At 52.0% G+C, this 20,795-nt stretch overlaps 1 protein-coding gene across 2 annotated transcripts in view; it reads left to right on the plus strand.

Moving 5' to 3' along the window:
* The window catches only part of LOC120372442 (very long-chain specific acyl-CoA dehydrogenase, mitochondrial-like), a 47,540-nt gene extending 26,745 nt beyond the window's left edge, over positions 1-20,795 (plus strand). The window contains exons 11-20 of one of the 2 annotated variants that reach the window (XM_039489585.1): positions 438-542; positions 2,367-2,453; positions 8,894-8,956; positions 9,107-9,208; positions 11,940-12,037; positions 13,263-13,335; positions 15,040-15,112; positions 16,008-16,080; positions 16,640-16,715; positions 20,567-20,704. In XM_039489585.1, the coding sequence (XP_039345519.1) occupies positions 438-542; positions 2,367-2,453; positions 8,894-8,956; positions 9,107-9,208; positions 11,940-12,037; positions 13,263-13,335; positions 15,040-15,112; positions 16,008-16,080; positions 16,640-16,715; positions 20,567-20,704 (888 nt within the window). Of the gene's footprint in view, positions 1-437; positions 543-2,366; positions 2,454-8,893; positions 8,957-9,106; positions 9,209-11,939; positions 12,038-13,262; positions 13,336-15,039; positions 15,113-16,007; positions 16,081-16,639; positions 16,716-20,566 lie in introns of both variants that reach the window. The other variant, XM_039489584.1, reaches the window with a different exon arrangement.

The following is a 20,795-nucleotide window of genomic DNA, read 5'->3' on the forward strand; positions in this document are numbered from 1 at the left end:
TTGGAATGCTGTATCCAATCAATTGCAAAATTTCAGAAATTTTTTAGGCATCACTGGGCAGAACCCTATTGATTTTGGTGGAAAGTGGAAAACCTGAAAGGGGGAAATGGAATATACACAGAGCCCCTGGCATGGGGGAGCAAATGGGAGGGTTGCAGTGAGTCCCTGAACTAGAGGGGGTAGGAAGGTGGCACACAGGGATCTTGTGGGGATGGGAGAGATGCCAGGAACCCCTGAGGTGTGCAGCAAGCTTGGCCAACACAAGCTACATAGGATGCGGCCTCTTAGTATAGCTACTCCTATAAACATCAGTTAACTTGATTTTGTTTAAAATTGAAATATATGGCCAAATCCTGCAGCTCGGACACAGACAAAATTCCTCTTGTCTGTATTACATTAGCTTCTTGGTGTGATCATGGGCTCTTGTGTAACACCAGGTTGATCATGCTGCTAATCGTAAGCAGTTTGGAGACAAGATCAGCAACTATGGGGCTATTCAGGAGAAGATTGCACGGATGGCCATGCTCCACTATGTTACAGAGGTGAGAAATTCTTCTTGATTGCCGGGTAAAGACCATGGTCAACAACTCCATTGCACAGGCACAGCAGGACTTTCAGGGTAAAGCTTGTCTGTTCAGGAGACAGGGAGTTCTGGGGGGCTGGTCCCAGACTGTGGAATGAACTCCACCATGGCCTAAGAACCATCCCAAACCTCCCCTCTGCCTTCTCGAGTCCCAGGCACATTATCTGACCTGTCTTCTCTGATATAAACACAGAGCAGTGTTGTCATATAAATAAACATAACGAACAAACAAGAGAGTCCACTGCACGCCCATTTCTCGCCTTGGGGACTGGATGAGAGATAGTGACCCACACGTGATATTAGATGTTATTTAATGCATGAGTGGCTGGCACTCAGATACTATGGTGATGCAGATGGTATAAACATCTATATCAAATAGAACATATTTTCCCTGCTGCCATCCCAGTTTGATCTGGTGTCATATCTCGTAGGCTGAGCTGGCAGGCTGGGTTGGTTCAGTGTTTGGATGAGACTTCCAGGTGTCGTTGGCAAATCACTGGGCAGCCCTTATTTCTCTGGGCTTGGTTCTGTGCTTGCCTACACTGCTGGAAAGTGGGAGTCATGCCATAAAGACTCTGGCATAAAGCTGGCGTGAAACCCATGTGCATTTGGGAAGAATCAGGCCCTCTGACTCTGAGCCAGTGTCCCAGAGTGGTATTGGGAGCACTGTGCTGAGTTTTGGCAATGTTCCCATAGACCGGTTCATAGGACTGGGGCTGTGTAACCTCAGCACCCTGGCCAAATTCCAGCGTGAGTAATTCCTCCTATCCTGCAGGTTGAGAGCAGCCTTGGGCTTACAAAAAACAAGCAACCCCAGTCCTCCCAAAAAAACACAAACAAAACACCCCTTCCCTCTCCCACCCTGACCGAAAGCGAGCCAACCAATCCAGGAACTGACAATCCCGGGGAATTCACCCTGCAGGAGAGGAGGAACTTCAATGGGCAAGGACTGTATCTCTTTCTCTCACCCACCCCCACAACTTCCTCCCATTATCACCTGGATCATGCATATTTCACTTTTCCCTAATTGCTGTGGCGTTTTGCTGAGCTGGCAGTAGCTGTGTGCCCTCTCAGGCAGTCGTGTGCTAGCCGCAGGTGAAGCAGGCTGCAGGATTACTAGCAGCAGTCTCTGTTATGAGCTGGTTTCAGAAGCCAGCAGAGCTCCACTGACGTGACTGCGAGTAAATGAAAGCCAGTGGTGCTCTGCTGGTTTACACCTGCTGAGAGGCAGCCCTGGTGGTAGTGCCGCAGTGCCCTACTGCCCTAGGCAGGATCCGGTCCCCTTGTGCATGGTGCTGTCTGAGCAGTTGGGAGGGCCCGGTCCCTGCCCCAGCATTTACAGCCTAATTGCAAATAAGGTAGAACAAATGAGTGTAATGACCCCTGGGCGGTATGTGGGGGGAGCGGGATGAGGCTAATGATGACAAGATCCCAGGGTTACACAGACTTGAAATCTGCTCCTTCTTCCTGGCCCTCAGCCTGCCCTTCACTGGCTGTCTGGCTTCTCGTGTGCAGGGCAGGGAACTGGGCTGAGGGGGGGTGGAAGGAAGAGAGGGTAGTGCCCTTATGAATCAGGTCAGAATGGGCCTTATGCCTGCAGGGGACAGCATGGAAGGGATAGATTTTGAGATGAGACCTCTGGTGGGCAGTGCCTGCTCCAGAAGAGAGGGAGAGGATGGAGCCAAGCCAAGCCAGACCTTCCATACAGCCTGCCCTGGGGCGTGGGATGGGTCTTGGGCACATACACAGGGTAACCAAAGGCAAATGGCTGGTTTCTCTTCAGTCGATGGCCTACGTGGTGAGCGCCAACATGGACATGAAGGTGCCTGATTACAAGCTTGAAGCGTCAATCAGCAAGATTTTTGCCTCAGTAAGTGTGTTTGATTCCCAGCACGAGATGTCTCTGCGAGGAGGGTCAGAGCAAGCATGGCCTGTCAGTGTTGGGCTCATGCTCCCCATTGCTGAGCAGTAGCAGGTATCAGGGCTTTGCCACGTCGGTTTCCCGCTGGAAGGGAAAGGCGTGCTGCAGAGGCAAGGCATTCTCTCCTCCTGGGTGGCACTGCATCCCAGGGATTGCACCCGCAGGAACCCCAGCTGAGGCATCAACCCTGGAGCCAGAGAGCAGCTCCCTCCCGGACTGCGATCGGCCTCTCCTGCTTCCAGCAGGCGGCCTGTTCCTGTCCCACCCCTCTCCTGGAAGATCCCTCCACCCCAAACCACCCGGTTCTCACTGCTGGGCATGGACAATGCAAAGGGAGACTGCTCAGGCAGGTGTGACTAAGCAGTGTCCACTGGAGCTGGCTTCCCTAGAAGTCTCTATCCAGACCAGGCTGTTTTCCCCCAGCGTTGTCTGCATTGACTGCCCAGCTGCTGCCACAGTGCCACGCTGTAGCAGCTCTTGTGGAGTCAGCAGCAGAACCCAGCAATTCAGTGCCTGCAGTTCTTTGAGTGATTGCACGTGGCCGGGCCACGTCAGGTATCTGCACGCCCAGTGCACTGAGGCTGGAGAACTTTTCCCCCAAGTGGTACCTGTCAGGGTGGCACACGCGACTGCTGCATGCTCATGCTACCAGCTGATGGTATAACGGGGCAGAGCCACCCCAACCCCACTTCAGTTCTTCCTCACCACCCATGGTTGGTAGGGGGCGTGTGTGTGCCTGCTTGCACAAATCTTCCCTTTTCCGCTGAGAGAAGTGTGTAAAGTGATGTAAATAGTTGGGTTCGTTGGTTAGATAATGGCTCATTTCAGTCCATTTTCTGTTGGGTTTTCAGACTTGTAGTTAGCCCTGTTGACACGCGGTGCCGGGGCATGCCTAGGTCCCCAGGTGTTAAACAACGTTCTGGCTGCAATAAGTCTCTGTCTGTCCGTGACCCTCACGACCGGTGGCCGAAGGGTTTGTGGGAGGGCCACGTTCGGAGTAGGTGCCTGATTTGTAGGGGGTTCAAAATTAGGACCAAACCATTTCAGGAGGTGAGACTTTATTGTGTTCTGATGCAAGCTGACTTGTGTCCTCCCTCCGAGCCCTGCTGCTTTGCACACAGTCCTTGGGCTCTACCCCGTCATGGGGTGACCACCGGATGTCTCCGTTATCCCTCCTCAGAGAGGTTCAGAAGGGAGGCATCGTTCTCCCTCCCCAGGATCCCATAAGAAGCTGGATCCTGTGACCCACATGCCTCTAAGCCTAACAGATCTTCCTCATTAGGGAGCTCTTTGACTCTGCTACCATCCTCTGTACCATTGAGACCAACTCCTTGGCCTGGACTATCTGTATCATCTGCACGCCAGTACGCGGCTACACATGGCATCCTCGACACCCACAACAGCCTGTATGCAGCAGCTAGAGACTTGCTTTGCCTTTTGATACCAAACGCCCCGATTGTACAAGAGCTAGAGTCATTGGTAGCAGCTACTTCTTCACAAGCTCTGGAACTGTTTACATCATCAGAGACGTACCATTCGATTCCGGCTTCAGAGCAGCAAATGTCGGTACCTACGATGAGCAGCTGCAACTCAAACACTTGGTACTCTCCCAGGGTCAGCCACCCTGCTGTCCCACTACTGCCACATCCAGCCACAAGGCCCAGTCACCTGCACCACGGAGTACTGTGCCTCCAAGGAATCTTATGCATCTCAGTCCTATTATAGGAGATCTCATAATTCTCTATCCCCTTGCAGTGATCTAGCTCTTGGTACCAGGGCTCTCTCAGGGGCAGGTCTAGAGACAAGAGGCCATGGACTACTTTTCACTGGGGCCCCAGGACTTATCCATGGGCCCTCTGGAACCCATGGAGCACACCATCTATTTTACGTACTTCTCCAGGACCTCACTTGTCTAAGTCACCTCTGAGACAAGGAGAAATGTCTGGAGAAAGGTCTTATATACCTCAGGACCTGGTAGAGAGTAGCTCTACTGATTAATTAAGCCATCCTGGAGCCTACAAAAATTATATGGCAAACAGCAGGATCGCTTCCTCCCACTCCAAGAGAACAGAGAACAGATACCAAGTGCCATTCCAACGTCATGAACATTTCTATTTTCACCCTACCCTGGGCTTGGTGATGGCTGCAGTAAATGAGAAATCACGCCAAGGTCATGCCAAATCCACTTCAAAATAATGACTCCAAAAAACTCTTTCACTGCAAAATCTTTTTGGAAGAAACATTTATGCAATGTCAGGGTTACAGGTCAAGAGAATAAATCACCAGGCTCTCCTGGCAAGATACAGTTTCCCAGTCTCTGGTAACAGGGCTAACTTTATTGACAAACTGCTAGAAGATGTTAGACAGGAATATTGAGCCATGATTAACAAGTATCAGAGGGGTAGCCATGTTAGTCTGGATCTGTAAAAGCTGCAAAGAATCCTGTGGCACCTTACAGACTAACAGACGTTTTGGAGCATGAGCTTTCGTGGGTGAATACCCACTTCGTCGGATGCAAGTAGTGGAAATCTCCAGGGGCAGGTATATATACGCAAGCAAGAAGCAAGCTAGAGATAACGAGGTTAGTTCAATCAGGGAGGATGAGGCCCTGTTCTAGCAGCTGAGGTGTGAAAACCAAGGGAGGAGAAACTGGTTCTGTAGTTGGCAAGCCATTCATAGTCTTTGTTTAATCCTGAGCTGATGGTGTCAAATTTGCAGATGAACTGAAGCTCAGCAGTTTCTCTCTGAAGTCTGGTCCTGAAGTTTTTTTGCTGCAGGATGGCCACCTTAAGATCTGCTATTGTGTGGAAATCAGTCAAGTTGAGAGTGGCAAACCAACCCTTAACAAGGGTTGTCTGGTAGCCAAAACTTCCCATCAAGCCGTCTTGAATAGGCTGAGGCTAGAGTGATTGCATCTGTGCCTATGATGTGACGCTCTTTGTGGCTGCAGTCATCTAGGATTCCAGCGGAGATCCAACCGACAATTGAGGATCTCCTGTTTAAGGGCCCTAATTTGTTTACAGGGAAAGCCAATGAAACGTTGTGTTCCCTAAAAGATTCTAGAGCAACCCTTACGTCGCTGGGAAGGAACCTTCAGGCACTTTCATCCTCAGACAACCCAGTGGTTCCATTTTACCCTCAGAGACAGGCTGATCAAGCAGAGATGACATAAATTCCATAGGACAAGGCCACCTCCTCCTCCATCTGCTTCGACTTCATCAAGACAGTGTTCGACCTCTCAGCAGCCTATTGGACTTCTTAGTTGAGGCCAGAGTACCACTGTGTCTGGATCTCATCTCTCTTATCACTCCATTTGGCAGCAGGTTATCCCATTTCCTAGCTGATTGGACCCATATTTCAGTCAGTCGCTGGATACCGAGCACGGTGGAACTAGGTTATTCCCTGCAGTTTGTCTCTATTCCCCGTACCTAGCCACGGTACCTAGCTACCCAGCCCCAGTCCCTTTTCAGGGGCCAATCTCACAAGACTTTTCTTATCCAAGAAATACCGTCTGGTTTATAGTTGGGAGCCAGAGGGGTCCCTCCTCAACACTGGGGGAAGGGATTCTATTCCCATTACTTCTGAGAGAAGACTCAAACCTATTTTGGACCTGCAAAAGCTAAACAAATACATAGAGATAAAATTTCCCCATGTAAGTCTAACCTCTGTTATCCATCTCTAGATCCCAATGACTGGTTTGCCACTCTCAACTTGACTGATTTCCACAAGGTCATCCACCAGAGCTGCAGGAGGAAGGTTCATCATGGCCAACATTAATTATCCGTTCACTGTCCTGCCTTTCAGTCCATCTTCAGCCCTGTGAGTCTTTTCAAAGTGCGTGACCCTGGCGACAGTTCATCTCAAAAAGCCAGATGTCCAGGAATTCCTGTACCTGGATGACTGGTTGATTCAGGGGCATCAACAATATCCAGAGATGCCTTCGTTCTGACAAGGATACGTGAGTACTCATCCGTGTGCAAAAAATCAGGCTTATTGGAGCAGATCTAGACTCGACTTCAGCAAGAGGGCACTTGTGCCTGGCCAGAGTCCAAGCAATACAGGACCTCTGTGCAGACCTCAAAGACCCATAGTTCCATAGTCCCAGTCTTGCACAATGGTAAGGAATTGCCTGAGACTTCTGGGGCACAGGACAGCTTGCACATACGTGACTCAGAATGGCAGCCTTTTCACCCACAGAGGCATGCAAGGCGGGTGAAGTCAGTCTACTGACCATCTCATCATCCATTGGACATGCTGACTCACGTACCTGCAAGCATCTTGTCATCCCTAGATTGGTGGGTGGACCCTGCCAATGTATGCAAAGGGTTTCCTGTCTCCTCGACTCTGCTCTCCACGACATTGGTCACAAATGCTTCATCCCTGGGGTGGGGATCCTACCTAGGAGACAGTCAGACTCAGGGTTTTTGGTCAGATCAAGAACTCTCTTTCCACAGAAATGTTCTGGAACTACAAGCTATTCACATGGCGTGTCAAGCCTTCCTTCCACACATCAAGGAATGCACGGTAGAGGTCCCCATGAACAACACTGCTGCTGTGTTGTGTGTGAACAGGCAGAGGGGTGCCAAGTGGGATCGCCTTTGCCCAGAGGCTGTAGATCTATGGGGGTTTGAGGGTTGTATCAAAAATACAATCACACTCAAAGCTTCACACCTACCAGGTGTTCAGAATTGCCTGGCAGATCATCTCTGCAGATCATTCAGCAGGAATCACAAGTGGTCCCTTAGACCGGACATTGCAAAATCCATCTTTCAGTCATGGGGGTACCAGAAATAGATGTCTTGGTTACTCATCTGAACCGGAAGTGTCACCTGTTTTGTTCCAGAGCAGGTCACAGCCCAGATGATTTCCTGCTGTCATGGAAGGACAAGCTACTATACACCTTTAATCCCGTCCCTGTGATTCCAAGAGTGTTATGCAAACTCGGGCAGAAGCACACCTTTATAATCCGCATCCACAGCCACCTCTGTCGGTCCAAGGCCTTCCTCCTATTTCATCAGTTATTCTTTGAACCTCCCTCCCTCATTCCTTCTGTCCTTGTCACTCATTCTTTTCAAGGCCTTCCTTCTACATGCTAGTCAGGGCCTTTCTTCATAGCACAGATATTTCCTTAACCAAACTTAAGGTAACGCCAACTCTTTAATGTCATATTTATCCTGCAGCTGTTGCAGGCTCTAATGGTTCCACCTTTTGAACCTATGGCTCCACATTCTTTGCTCCATCTTTCCATGAAAGCATCATTCCTGGTGCTTCTGCCAGCAGGGTAGCAGAGCAGCGTGCATTAGGTGCTGACCCTCCAGATGTAATTTTCTATCCAGATGAGGTTGATTTGCATCCTCACCCTACATTTCTGACTAAAGTAGTCTCGCACTTCCACCTTAATCAGCCTACCTACTTACCGAGCTTTTTTCTGAAGCCTCGTGAGGATGAGGAGGGCTCCATGCTTGGGATGTCCAAAGGGTGTTGGCTTGTTACTTGGACAAGACCAAACAGTTTAGGCTGTTTCCTCAGCTGTTCATTTCTTTGTCTGCCAGACTGAAGGGTCACCCTGTCTGTGGGCAGAGAATATCTTTCTGGCTCTCGTCCTGCACCCTATTGTGCTCTGCTGTTGCTGAGGTCCCTCTGCCTGGGAGAGCTTGTGTGCTCTACAAGAGCTCAAGCAGCATGAGCTGCGTGCCTGGGTCAGGTGCACATTAGTGATATTCGCAGAGCTGCAGCCTGGTCGTTGGTGCCTCCTTTCACTAGACACAGCTGTTTCCCAGGCACTGAGAGATGATGCTGGGTTTGGCTGAGCGGTGTTGCAGTCCTTGCTCAGACAGACTCCAAAACCCTCATCCTTTCCAAAGTGCTTGCGAGTCACCTGATGTGGAATGGGGATGTGCGATCACCTGAAGAAAAAATGGCTACTTACCTGTTCTGTGACTGTTGTCATTTGAGGTGTGTTGCACATGTCCATCCCACAACCCACCTTCTTCCCCTCTACACTGGAGTCAAAATCACTGATTTCCAGTAAGACAGAAAGGAGGGAGGCTCAGGATGGTTCTCCCTTTATACCGTCACCTGGTAACACGAGCCTGGAGCGTGCGCCTGGGCTGCTGCAAGGGGTTCTGCAAGGGGAAAAAGGTCTCTGGTTTTGGTGCCCTGGGTGTGCACCCACCTGAAGTGGGATGGACACGTGCAGCACATCATAAGATACAGCACAGATAACTAACAGGTAACCACCGTTGCCATCACAGTATTCTAACAAATGCAGGCCCCCCTAGGACTGCCCAGAGCCGCTGTGCTAACTGCTATTATGCTGACACATCTGAGTTATCACATCGAGACTAGAAACATTCCCCTCTATTGCACTGTGATGTTTTTATCTTTAGGAAGCAGCCTGGTACGTCACAGATGAGTGCATCCAGGTCCTTGGAGGAATGGGATACATGAAGGTAAATGAGCTTGGTTCCATCCACCAAGAGTAGAACTACATGCATCATTTTTAAGGCTGTATTCAGGAGCTTGCAGTGCTCTGCCAAGGCAGCTGCGTGCACTCCCCTTGCTGGGATCACTTGAGTCTATTTAGGTCTTTGTTTGCACAGGAAACTGGTGTTGAAAGAGTCTTGAGGGACCTGAGGATTTTCCGCATCTTTGAGGGCACCAATGATATCCTTCGCTTGTTTGTGGCACTGACGGGCATTGAGGTAAGGGGCTCTCTGTGGGCAGATACCTCCCCTTAAAGGCCTTGGCATTTTCCAGCACAGAGCGAGTGTGCAGGGCCACGTTGCAGCTGGTACTGCACAGCTGGGAGAGGGGGCGAGGAATCTGCCCTGGGGCTAGGAGCAGAGTCCCTGCACTCTACTAGTGCCTCCACCAGCAACAGCCTCTCCAAGGTGTGGGGAGAAGCCAGGGTGGGGTGAGGGTAGGGCTATGCCCCTGCCCCACGCTGGCCAACTGGGCTGGCTGGATGCAGGGGGGCGCACAAAGGCTGGTGGAGCTGCCTCTGCAGAGAATGTTTCCTGGGAGCCCCAGGGGGAAGGGATTCTAGTGGAGTCAGCTATGAACCTTGCAGCTGCAGTGCAGCCTCCTCACACTCACCCACAGAGCGTTAGCCACTGCTGCTGAAAGCCCTCTCCGAAATCGCATGGGAGGGTAAAGTATGGGCTTTAGCGATTGGCCTGAATCAAATGTGCTCAGATCTGAACAGTCCCAACTGGGGGCTGAATCTAAACCCAGATCCAGACTTCATGGCTAGAGGGAGCCGTATGAAACTGGCTGAACCAAACCCTCCATCTGAACACCCGGAGCTGTGACCGGAGAGGCGGGGGATGGGCAGGGGGATGTTTTGGAACTTGGAGCCTTATCTGAATTTTGTGGCAAAGGTCCATTGCTGATGGTATGGGCCAAATTCTGCACTCTTTATTCAGCCCCATTGACTTAAATAATAACAAATGTACCTGGCTCTTGTGCTGCTCCCATGTGAAGGGGTAAATAACACTTCCTAAGTCACTTTCTCCGCACCCTTGTGATTTTCTACATGTCCCCCTTGTCTCTTTTCCAAATGGACAGTCCCAGTCTTTTCAATCTCTTCTCATATCTGTTCTAGAACCATACTCATTTTTGTTGCCCTTCTCTGTACTTTTCCCAATTCTAATTTATTTTTTTTGGGATGGGACGACCAGAACTGCATGCAGTGTTCAAGGTGTGGGCATACCATGGATTTTTATAGTGGCAATATGGAATTTCCATCTTTTTATCAATCCCTTTCCTAATAGTTCCTAACATTCTGGTAGCTTTTTTGACTGCTGCTGCACATTGAGCAAATGTTTTCATAGAACTATCCATGATGACTCCAACATATTTCTTGAGTGGTAAGAGCTAATTTAGACTCCATCATTTTGTATGTGTACTTGGGATTGTGTTTTCCAGTGTGTATTACTTTGCACTTATAAGCATTTAATTTCATCTGCCATTTTGTTGCCCAGTCACACAGTTCTGTGAGATCCCTCTGTAACTCTTCACTGTCTGCTTTGGACTTAACTATCTTGAGTAATTTAGTATCAAATGAAAACTTTGCCGCCTCCCTGTTCACTCCCTTTTCCAGATCACTTATGAATGTGTTGAACAGCTCTACTCCCAGTACAAATCCCTGGGGGACCCCGCTATTTACCTCTGTACACTGTGAAAACTGACCCTTTATTCCTACCCTGTGTTTCCTGTCTTTTAAGCAGTTACTGATTCATGAGAGGACTTTCCCTCTTATCCCATGACTGCTTACTTTCCTTAAGAGTTTTTAGTGTGAGATCTTGTCAAAGGCTTTCTGAAAGCCCAAGTATACTCTATCTACTGGATCATCTTTGTCCACATACTTGTCGACACCCTCAAAGAATTCTAAGAGGTTGGTGAGGTATGATTGCCCTTTCCAAAAGCTGTGTTGCCTCTTTGACAGAATATTGTGTTTATCTATATGTCTGATAATTCTGTTCTTTACTGTAGTTTCAACCAATTTGCCTGGTACTAAAGTTAGGCTTACCAGCCTATAATTGCCACGATTGCCTCTGGCACCTTTTTTAAATAAACTGTGTTATATTAGCTACCTTCCAGTCATCTAGTACAAAGTCTGATTTAAATTACAGGTTACATACCACAGTTAGTAGTTCTGCAATTTTGTTTTTGACTTTCTATAGAACTCTTGGGTGAATACCACTTGATCCTGGTGACTTATTACTGTTTAATTTATCAGTTTGTTTCAAAACCTCCTCGGTTAACACCTCAATAGGGGACAGTTCTTCAGATTTGTCACCTATCTTAGACATGTCCCCGTCCCAATTTGTAATTCTATAGACTTTGTTCTCTTCTTCAGTTAATGGAGCCCTTGTTGTGAGTGCAGTATATACAAATACTTAAGAGGATGGACAGAAATCTGTGTACTGTGTAATGTTGTAATTCAAAAATGTTTCTTCATGAATCCAAGCAAGCTGTTTCACTGAGCTAAGGCCCTGAAATATAGTTTAGTTGCAGAAAATAAAGTTGTAGATTTTCATGTTTCGCTACTGCAGTGGTTCTCAAACTTTTGTACTGGTGACCCCTTTCACATAGCAAGCCTCTGAGTGTGACACCCCCCCCCCCCCCGCAGTAAATTAAAATCACTTTTTTATATATTTAACACCATTATAAATGTTGGAGGCAAAGTGGGCTTTGGGGTGGAGGCTGACAGCTTGCCCCCCCCCATAATAACCTCACGCCCCCCTGAGGGGTCCCGACCCACAGTTTGAGAACCCCTGCGCTTCTGTATAGTTAACCCAGAGATGCCAGGTACAACTATGAACCTGCTGTAATAATCCCCTTGTCTCATCCTGAACATGTCCGTCTGCAGGTATAGCCCTAAGATTGTGTGTAGTTAAATTCCTTTCATCATTTTTTAAACATTTTCAGTATGCTGGAGTCCAGTTAAAGAATCTGCGAACAACTATCATGAATCCATCAGGGAAAACTGAGACCATCCTAAAAGATATCGGGATGAGAGCAAAGCGGTAAGCAACACAGAGAACCTGTCACAGTTTGCCTTTCAATTCCAGTGGTGTAAAATAACACGCTGCTTCTGCTGGCGGGGTGCTGGAGTAATGTATGTGTATGGTGGGAGTGCAGAGAGCCGTTGAACTAAACTGCTCCACCTGCCCAGGGCCCGAGAGCTGTTCCCAGCCTGTGTCCTCACCCCCAGGGCAGGTGGAGGGTCTATGGCTCCCCCACAGCTGCCCAGGCTCCAGCTGCCAGCCTGGCCTCCACGGTTCTGGCGCCCCTGGTTGGGGTGTTAAACCAGGTGGTCTGGCCAAGTGTCCATTTAAGTTTTCACACTTTGCTACCTCAGTGGGATTTTGCAAGGCCAGACCTAACGTCCTGTGCCCAGAATGGCATGCATGGCACATTGCATGCATCATTATTATAAAGGTGGGGGAAACTGTTCATGTAGAAAGACTGACCTTGGTATGGGCACTTCCTGGAGACCATGCACTGCTGGGTTTAGCTGGAGTTGTTTGAACTCAAACTCTTATGGTAGGAGTGAACCTTAGGCCTGGTCTACACTACGGGGGGGGGGGTCGAACTAAGGTATGCGCCTGCAGCTACGCGAATAGCGTAGCTGAAGTCGAACTACCTTAGTTCGAATTTCCTACCTGTCCAGACACCGCGGGATCGAACTCCGCGGCTCCCCCATCGACTCCGCCACCGCCGTTCGCGGTGGTGGAGTTCCGGAGTCGACGGGAGCGCATAGATTAGACGCGATAGTTCGAACTCCGAGAAGTCGAACTCTCCGCGTCGACCCGGCGGGTAAGTATGGACCTACCCTTAGAGATGAGTTGTTGAAATGATACTGGGCCAAATTCATCCCTGCTTTACCTCCAGCGCCAGGGATTGTCTACACTAGGAACATGGCAGCATCAATAAAGACACATACTACAGTAACAGAAGGGGTTCTTCCCTCGCTGTAGTAAATCCACCTCCCCGAGAGGCGGTAACTAGTTCGATGGAAGAATTCTTCCTTTCACCTAGCGCTGTCTATACCAGGCTTAGGTCGGCTTAACTACATCGCATAGGGTGTAAATTCTTCACTGCCCATAGTGAGGTAGTTAAGTGAACCTAACTTCGTAGTGCAGAGTCGTCCCCAGTGACTGCTGTGCAGGTGCTCCTGGGTGAGCTGCTGAGTTGTGTTTTAAACCCTTTGTCCTTTCACTTTTTTGCTCATCTTTTCTCCCTTTGCAGTAAAGTTGGGATTCCCACTGGTTTGTCTCTGGAGGGAATCGTTCACCCAGGCCTGGACAACAGTGCATACCTGGTAAGGGAATTCTTTCTGAAAGATTTATTTCTCAGAGCCCAACCCTGCAGCTGCTGGAGTTGTTGGTAAAACTGCTGTCATCTCCAGTGCTGCAGGGCCTGACCTTTACATAGTCTGTTGTTTTATGAGATCTGAATTCTTTTGTATGTTTCTCGCATTTTTAGCCTTAAAGCAAATAATTTTCATGACAGAGTCTGCTCATCAATGATGATGTTTTTGTGATTCACAGCATTCGTCTAGCATCTGCTTTAGACAAAGTTCATGCAAGGAATGTTTCTCTTGCTTACAGTTAGGAATGAACCTGAAAGCCTGTGTTTTGAATGAAGTGTTAGCTCTGTAAAAAGGCTTTGCTAAATGTGAACTTTCCGATTCAGCCTGAAACATCATTTTCACTTTTAAAATACCATTGCCCAGCTGTCATTTCACTCCTTCTGATTTGTCAGATTTGTTATCTCTGGCACAATAATAATAATAATTTGCATTTTTAGTAGCATTTGACATCAGTGGATCTCTAAACACATTATATCACTCACAGTGCTACAGAGGTACACACACAAATGGACACACATGAATGTGGACACACACACACACACACACACACTCTCTCTCTCTCTCTCTCTCTGTTTTCTTGTAGGGGCTGTACTTTCTCCTGGGGGTTTTGTTTTACTTCATTCTTGTTGTTTTCCCTTCATCTAAGATAAAAGAAATTGTAGGCAAAGTGCACACGGAGACCCACAAGACAAAGCTGCCAGTATAGGAGACAAGTGTCCCCATGTACTGCCAGGGGTGCTGGAACAATGTGTACAGTGCGGGTGCTGAGAGCCATTGAACCAAACTGCAAACCCTCTATATAATCCAATCCACTTCAAGCCAGGGGGTGTGGCAGCACCCCCAGCAACCCTAGTTCCAGCACCTGTGCATACTTCCCTGCCAAAGTGATTGAGCCGTGCCCTTGAAGGGCGAGATGGCCATTCTGTCTCCATGGCCCATTCCTTTACAGGCCTCGTTGCTGAGCATCTCCCCAAGGGCCCAGTTGTGACGGTGGTTTCTGGTCTGCAGAGGACCCCAAACCCCTCAGCAGCTTGGCGTCCCATGTCACTGCCAGAGCTAGGGCTCTCCCTAGCTGGTTCCTGAGCGCTAGCTCCCCAGCCCCAGCCTGATTTCCGAGTTTCAGTGACACCCAGAGAGCCAGTCCCCAGCGCCCGCCTGGGTGTTTTGTGTTGCTCAGGCAGCATAAAGCACATGGCCTGCTCCAGGGTGCGGCTGGGGAATGCCTTGGCCAAAAGAATCCTTGGGTGTTGTAGAGCAGCTGTAGCTGGCTTCATACCGTGTGCTCCCAGCCCTCATGGTATGGGGGCGGGGCGGGGCAGGAGCGCCTCGTGCTCCGGCAATCCCTGGCTGGTAGAGCGGCCCCCGGAGGCCAGTCCTGCCAGTGGAAGTTGGGGCAGTTTTGAGGCTGCTCAAAATTGTGCTGAGGGCTGAACCAGCTCCAAGCTTGGGGCTGGAAAGTGGCTTAGTGCCAATTCGCCTCCAGGTCCGAGCACCCGCGACTGGCCCCCAGGAGCCAGCCCAGTGCCTGGTGCTGGACACACTTTCCCCAGCGCTGCTCCCCGACCCCCAGAGGGCTCAGCAGGCTCCGTGGTTGCTGAGAGGCTACAGCTGTCTTGGAAAGGGAATGAACTGCTCTTCTGTGTCCGTGTAAAGGTGACGAAGGCCATTGACTTGTTTGGTGAAGCTGTTGAGAGCCTCCTGCTGAAGTACGGCGAGAAGGTGATAGGTGGGTGCCTCTGCGGCTGCTGTCAGCCCACTTCTAACCGGCTACCAGATGACGTAAAGGACATTCCCGCCACTTGTAAAACCCGTCACCTGAGCGCTGAGCCAGGGCAGGGTGTGCTCCCGGAGCAGCACTTCTGTCACCTACTGCAATGCTCTCTTCTCTCCCCATTTCCCTTCTGAATTCCTTGCTCTGCCCACCGCACCACTCTCTGAATACAGACCCAGGTGGCGTGCATCCCTTGGGGATTGATGTGGGTCTCCTCACTGTGGCACGCCGGGGTGAAAGCTCCCCCCGTGCCAGCGTGGAGTGCCGCTGGGCTGCAGGACTGCGGTGCAGCTGGGGTGTCCGAGTGGCCCTGTGTGCCTGCTCTGCAGCCAAAAGCCACCACAAAGCTCTGCCGGCCAGGGTCTGTGTCCTGGTCAGCATCACGCAGCCCTGATCCTGACGGCCTCCTGAACAGCTGTACACTATTCATACCCTGCCCTCAGCATGCACATGACGTTTCATTAACACCCGAGAGCGCCAGGACCCCACAGGGGCACCAGAAGTGATTGGCTGGTGGATCTGTCGGTTTGTTTAATTCTTTGGGGGCTGGGGCTGCACAGCAGTGTGCTGCTGAGCATTTGGCTCAGGAGAACGCTCCATGAGTCTGTGTGTTAGAGCCAATCAGCCAAATGAGCTCCCCGTGCCAGGCTCCGGCGGCATCATACCCCCACCCAGGGTCTCCAGTTGGTGGGTGGGTCCTTGTAGCAGTTTCTGGCCTGCTGACGTATCTGTGTGGTGAGAGCCGGTTCGCTGGCTTCCGTGCAAGTTCTGCTGAGCTGCTGTTAGTTTTCAGTAGCGTAACACACGCGTGTGCGCACACGTCCCCTCTCACCAAAGTCTCTTTTCCCAGACCAACAGTTTCATCTGAAACGCGTGGCCAACGCTGCCATTGACATCTATGCCATGGCTGTGGTGATCTCCAGGTACGTGCGGCTAGCAGAGGAGAGCGAGTGCTTGGGAACCCCGTTCCTGGCCTGGGCGGCCCACCGCTTGGCTTAGGCTGACCCCTCCCCGGCTGCGGAAGGAGCTTGTGGGCGCGTGCTGCTAGTGCAGCCTTCCCTGCCCCAACAGATTGTCTGTCCCAGGAGCCAGTGCAGAGAGCACAGCAGCAGGAGAGCTGCCTGACCCTGTAGCACCTGGGAAGCAAACAAAACAGAGTGAGACCCCGTGTCCCTCAAAAGCCAGGAATGTGCCTTCGCTCACCCAGTCGGGCGTCTCTAATACACGGTCGGATCCCAGCCGCTGGCGCCGGGGTGAGCATGGCGGAGTGAGTGGGACATGCCACGTCTGTACGCAGGGCTCATTCTCTAGGGAAGGGCCCAGGGAAGCAGGGCAGTCCACTCCTGTCCTCTGGAACCCGGTCGCTTTGGGACGATGCTCTATGGCTGGGTTGCGCAGACCCGTTCTGACAAGTGCATCTTCTGCGCTCACAAAGTCCTGTCCCTGTGGCCCCCCCTCGCGGCCACTGTCTTGTCTCCGCAGGGCCAGCCGCTCTCTGTCTCTGGGACAACCCACCGCTGAGCACGAGAAGCTCTTGTGTCAAACGTGGAGCCATGAGGTAGGCTACGGGCGGCTGAGGGGCCGGGTTTGGTTCACTCGCTGTGGCAGGCGTATGGGCTTGTCAACACGCAAGCCCTGCTGTCAGCTTGCTGTGAGCCCCTGCAAGAGAGCCCTGCATGGCCAGTGTGCGTGAGCCCCCTGGGCCCCCTGCATGAGAGCCCCACATGTCCCCCCACGTGCCTTCAGCTCCCCCATGCACACCCTGTATGAGAGCCCTGCGTGGCCAGTGTGCGTGAGCCCCCTGGGCCCCCTGCATGAGAGCCCCACATGTCCCCCCACGTGCCTTCAGCTCCCCCATGCACACCCTGCACAGCCCCCTGCGTGGCCAGTGTGCGTGAGCCCCCTGGGCCCCCTGCATGAGAGCCCCACGTGTCCCCCCACATGCCTTCAGCTCCCCCATGCACACCCTGTATGAGAGCCCCGTGTGGCCCCCTGGACGCCTCTCCACCTGCTCTCCGTGTGCTCTGAGGCCCTCCCCCCTGCATGCCTTGGGCACCCTGCACGAGAGCCCTGCATGCCCTCCATGCGCCCAGCACCCATGTACAATATGCTGCCTCGGCCCCCACGGGCTCAGTGCGGGCTACATAAGGGGTGTTGATCTGCCGTGCGGTCTCTGCAGGGCTGTAGCTACATGAGGGGTGTTGATCTGCCGCGCGGTCTGTGCAGGGCTGTAGCTACATGAGGGGTGTTGATCTGCCGCGCGGTCTGTGCAGGGCTGTAGCTACATGAGGGGTGTTTATCTGCCGCACGGCCTGCGCGGGGCTGTGGCTACATGAGGGATGTTGATCTGTCGCACGGCCTGCACAGGGCCGTAGCTGGGTGAGGAGTGTTGATCTGTCACACGGCCTGCGCGGGGCCGTGGCTACATGAGGGGTGTTGATCTGTCACACGGCCTGTGCGGGGCCGTGGCTACGTGAGGGGTGTTGATCTGTCACACGGCCTGCGCGGGGCCGTGGCTACGTGAGGGGTGTTGATCTGTCCACGGCCTGCGCGGGGCCGTGGCTACGTGAGGGGTGTTGATCTGTCACACGGCCTGCGCGGGGCCGTGGCTACGTGAGGGGTGTTGATCTGTCACACGGCCTGCACGGGGCCATAGCTGGGTGAGGAGTGTTGATCTGTCGCACGGCCTGCGCGGGGCCGTGGCTACGTGAGGAGTGTTGATCTGTCGCACGGCCTGCACGGGGCCATAGCTGGGTGAGGAGTGTTGATCTGTCGCACGGCCTGCGCGGGGCCGTGGCTACGTGAGGGGTGTTGATCTGTCACACGGCCTGCGCGGGGCCGTAGCTGGGTGAGGAGTGTTGATCTGTCACACGGCCTGCGCGGGGCCGTGGCTACGTGAGGGGTGTTGATCTGTCGCACGGCCTGCGCGGGGCCGTGGCTACGTGAGGGGTGTTGATCTGTCGCACGGCCTGTGCGGGGCTGTGGCTACGTGAGGGGTGTTGATCTGTCACACGGCCTGCGCGGGGTGGTGTTGATCTGTCCACGGCCTGCGCGGGCCGTGGCTACGTGAGGGTGTTGATATGTCGCACGGCCTGCGCGGGGCCGTCGCTTGGTGAGGTGTGTTGATCTGTCTCACGGCCTGCGCGTGGCTACGTGAGGTGTTGATCTGTCGGTGTTGATCTGTCACACCGTGGCTACGTGAGGGGTGTTGATCTGTCGCACGGCCTGTGCGGGGCTGTGGCTACGTGAGGGGTGTTGATCTGTCACACGGCCTGCGCGGGGCCGTGGCTACGTGAGGGGTGTTGATCTGTCACACGGCCTGCGCGGGGCCGTGGCTACGTGAGGGGTGTTGATCTGTCACACGGCCTGCGCGGGGCCGTGGCTACGTGAGGGGTGTTGATCTGTCCACGGCCTGCGCGCGGGCGTGGCTACGTGAGGTGTTGATCTGTCACACACGGCCTGCGCGGGCCGTGGCTACGTGAGGTGTTGATCTGTCCACGGCCTGCGCGGGGCCGTGGCTACGTGAGGGGTGTTGATCTGTCACACGGCCTGCGCGGGGCCGTGGCTACGTGAGGGGTGTTGATCTGTCACACGGCCTGCGCGGGGCCGTGGCTACGTGAGGGGTGTTGATCTGTCGCACCAGCAGCTGGAGCGGCCAGCAGCAGGTCCAGCTCCTAGGCAGAGGCACGCAGGCGGCTCTGCACAGCTCTCGTCTGCAGGCACCCCCACTCAGTTCCCATTGGCCTGTTCCTGGCCAATGGGAGTGCAGAGCTGGTGGTCGGGGCGTGGGTAACACGTGGAGCCCCGTGGCCCCCCCACTTCCGGGGCGCAGCACAGTGTCAGAGCAGGTAGGGACTAGCCTGCCTTAGCCAGGCAGCACTGTCGACCGGACTTTTTGGTAAAAAAACCAAACACCTGGTCACCCTATTACCGTACATACCATGGAAGGGGAATACAAGTGCAGTTGCACTGACCCGTGACACTGGCTTCGGTTTCTCTGTCATTAGTGTCACTATAACAGCTCAAAGTGTGAATTCTGGATCTCTGCCTGTCCAGCTCAGGGACCCTAGCTCCTGTCACAAGCATCGCACTGGCTAAAGGAGGTGACTGATCTCTGGTTTCAGAGCATCAAGGGGATTTCTGACTGAATACACGTGCGGCTGCACAATGATAGTGTCTGCTTGTTGTATGAACATGGAGCCAGGGGCAGCTTTAGCTTTTTTGCTGCCGCACGCATGGCAGGCAGGCCGCCTTCGGTGGCTTGCCTGCGGGAGGTCCCCGGTCTTGCGGATTTTATGTACCTGCTGCCGAATTGCCGCTGAATCCATGGGACCGGCGGACCTCCCGCAGGCGCACCGCCGAAGGCTGCCTGACTGCCGCCCTCGCAGGGACTGGCAGGGCGCCCCCCCCGCGGCTTGCCGCCCCAGGCACGCGCTTGGAGCGCTGGTGCCTGGAGCCGCCGCTGCATGGAGCCAGTACTGAAAGCTTGGCCCACTGCATGTAAAATCACTTCCTAGGTCTGATTACTCAAGCGTTACAGGAAGTGGTTTAATACAAGAAAGTGACTGTGTGTTTCTTTGTCCAACGCAGGCTGTCATAGGTCTCACCCCCACTTGAAGCTGTTGGGTTCCAATGTGGGGACCTGCCTTGGTTTCCCTCTAAACTAAAATCCTAGTTTAGATCTGGTTCTCGCTGCCACCAGTCAGTTTTTAAGTGTCTGACACACTCCCTGTTCCCCCAAAAACTTCCCCTGGGGAACACAGATCCAAACACCTTGAATCTCACCAGAGAGAGAGAAACAGCCAGTTCCCCTCCCCCCTTCCCTCTCTCCAGCCTGCTTTGGAGAGATTACACCGAGTCAAATCCTTGACTCAACACAAAGAGGGACTCACCTCCCCCTCCCCTTCCCTTGAATCTCCACAAAAGAAGGAATTAACCAAGTCCAAAGAAAAGAAAAGAATTTATTAAAGAATAAAAAGAAAGTAAATGTCTCTGTGATACCAAGCTGGAACAATACACAGGGTCTAAACTTATCAATCTTTGGAGAGAATTCCCCCTCCCCCTTTCTCAGTAAAAGCAATATCAGCAAACAGGAATAAAGAATTTCCTTTAGCAAACACACAATTGCAAATATAGAAAGCAACTCAAAAGACTAATCCGCCTTTCTAATTAATACTCACTATTAAATAGTAGAAACTACTCCAGGAAAACTTGGAGACATGACTGACCTCTCTTAGATCCAAAGAGAGCTCTAACAAAGAACACAGACAAAGGCTTCCCTCCACAGAGATTTGAAATTATGTTGTCTCTGATTGGTTCTCTGGTCAGGTGGTCATCAGGTACTGCATGTTAACCCTTTACAGGTAAAAGAGACCTTAACCCTTAACTATCTGTTTATTTATGACACAGGCATTTGAGCGAGTGAGAGAGAATCTCCGAGCAGTGAAATCTTCTACGTGGAATCAGTCCTTTGCTAACATGAAACAAATATCTAATGCTGTTGTACAGAACCAAGGGATCCTAGCCACCCACCCTCTGGGCTTCTGAACAGAAATGGTGCTTTGGTTAACAATGAGCAACAGCTACAAATCCTATTATATAGAAAAATATTACATTACACGCTGTTTGCTTCTGTCTA

This window comes from Mauremys reevesii, linkage group 9, assembly GCF_016161935.1.
Source record: "Mauremys reevesii isolate NIE-2019 linkage group 9, ASM1616193v1, whole genome shotgun sequence".
Taxonomy (NCBI): Eukaryota; Metazoa; Chordata; order Testudines; family Geoemydidae; genus Mauremys; species Mauremys reevesii.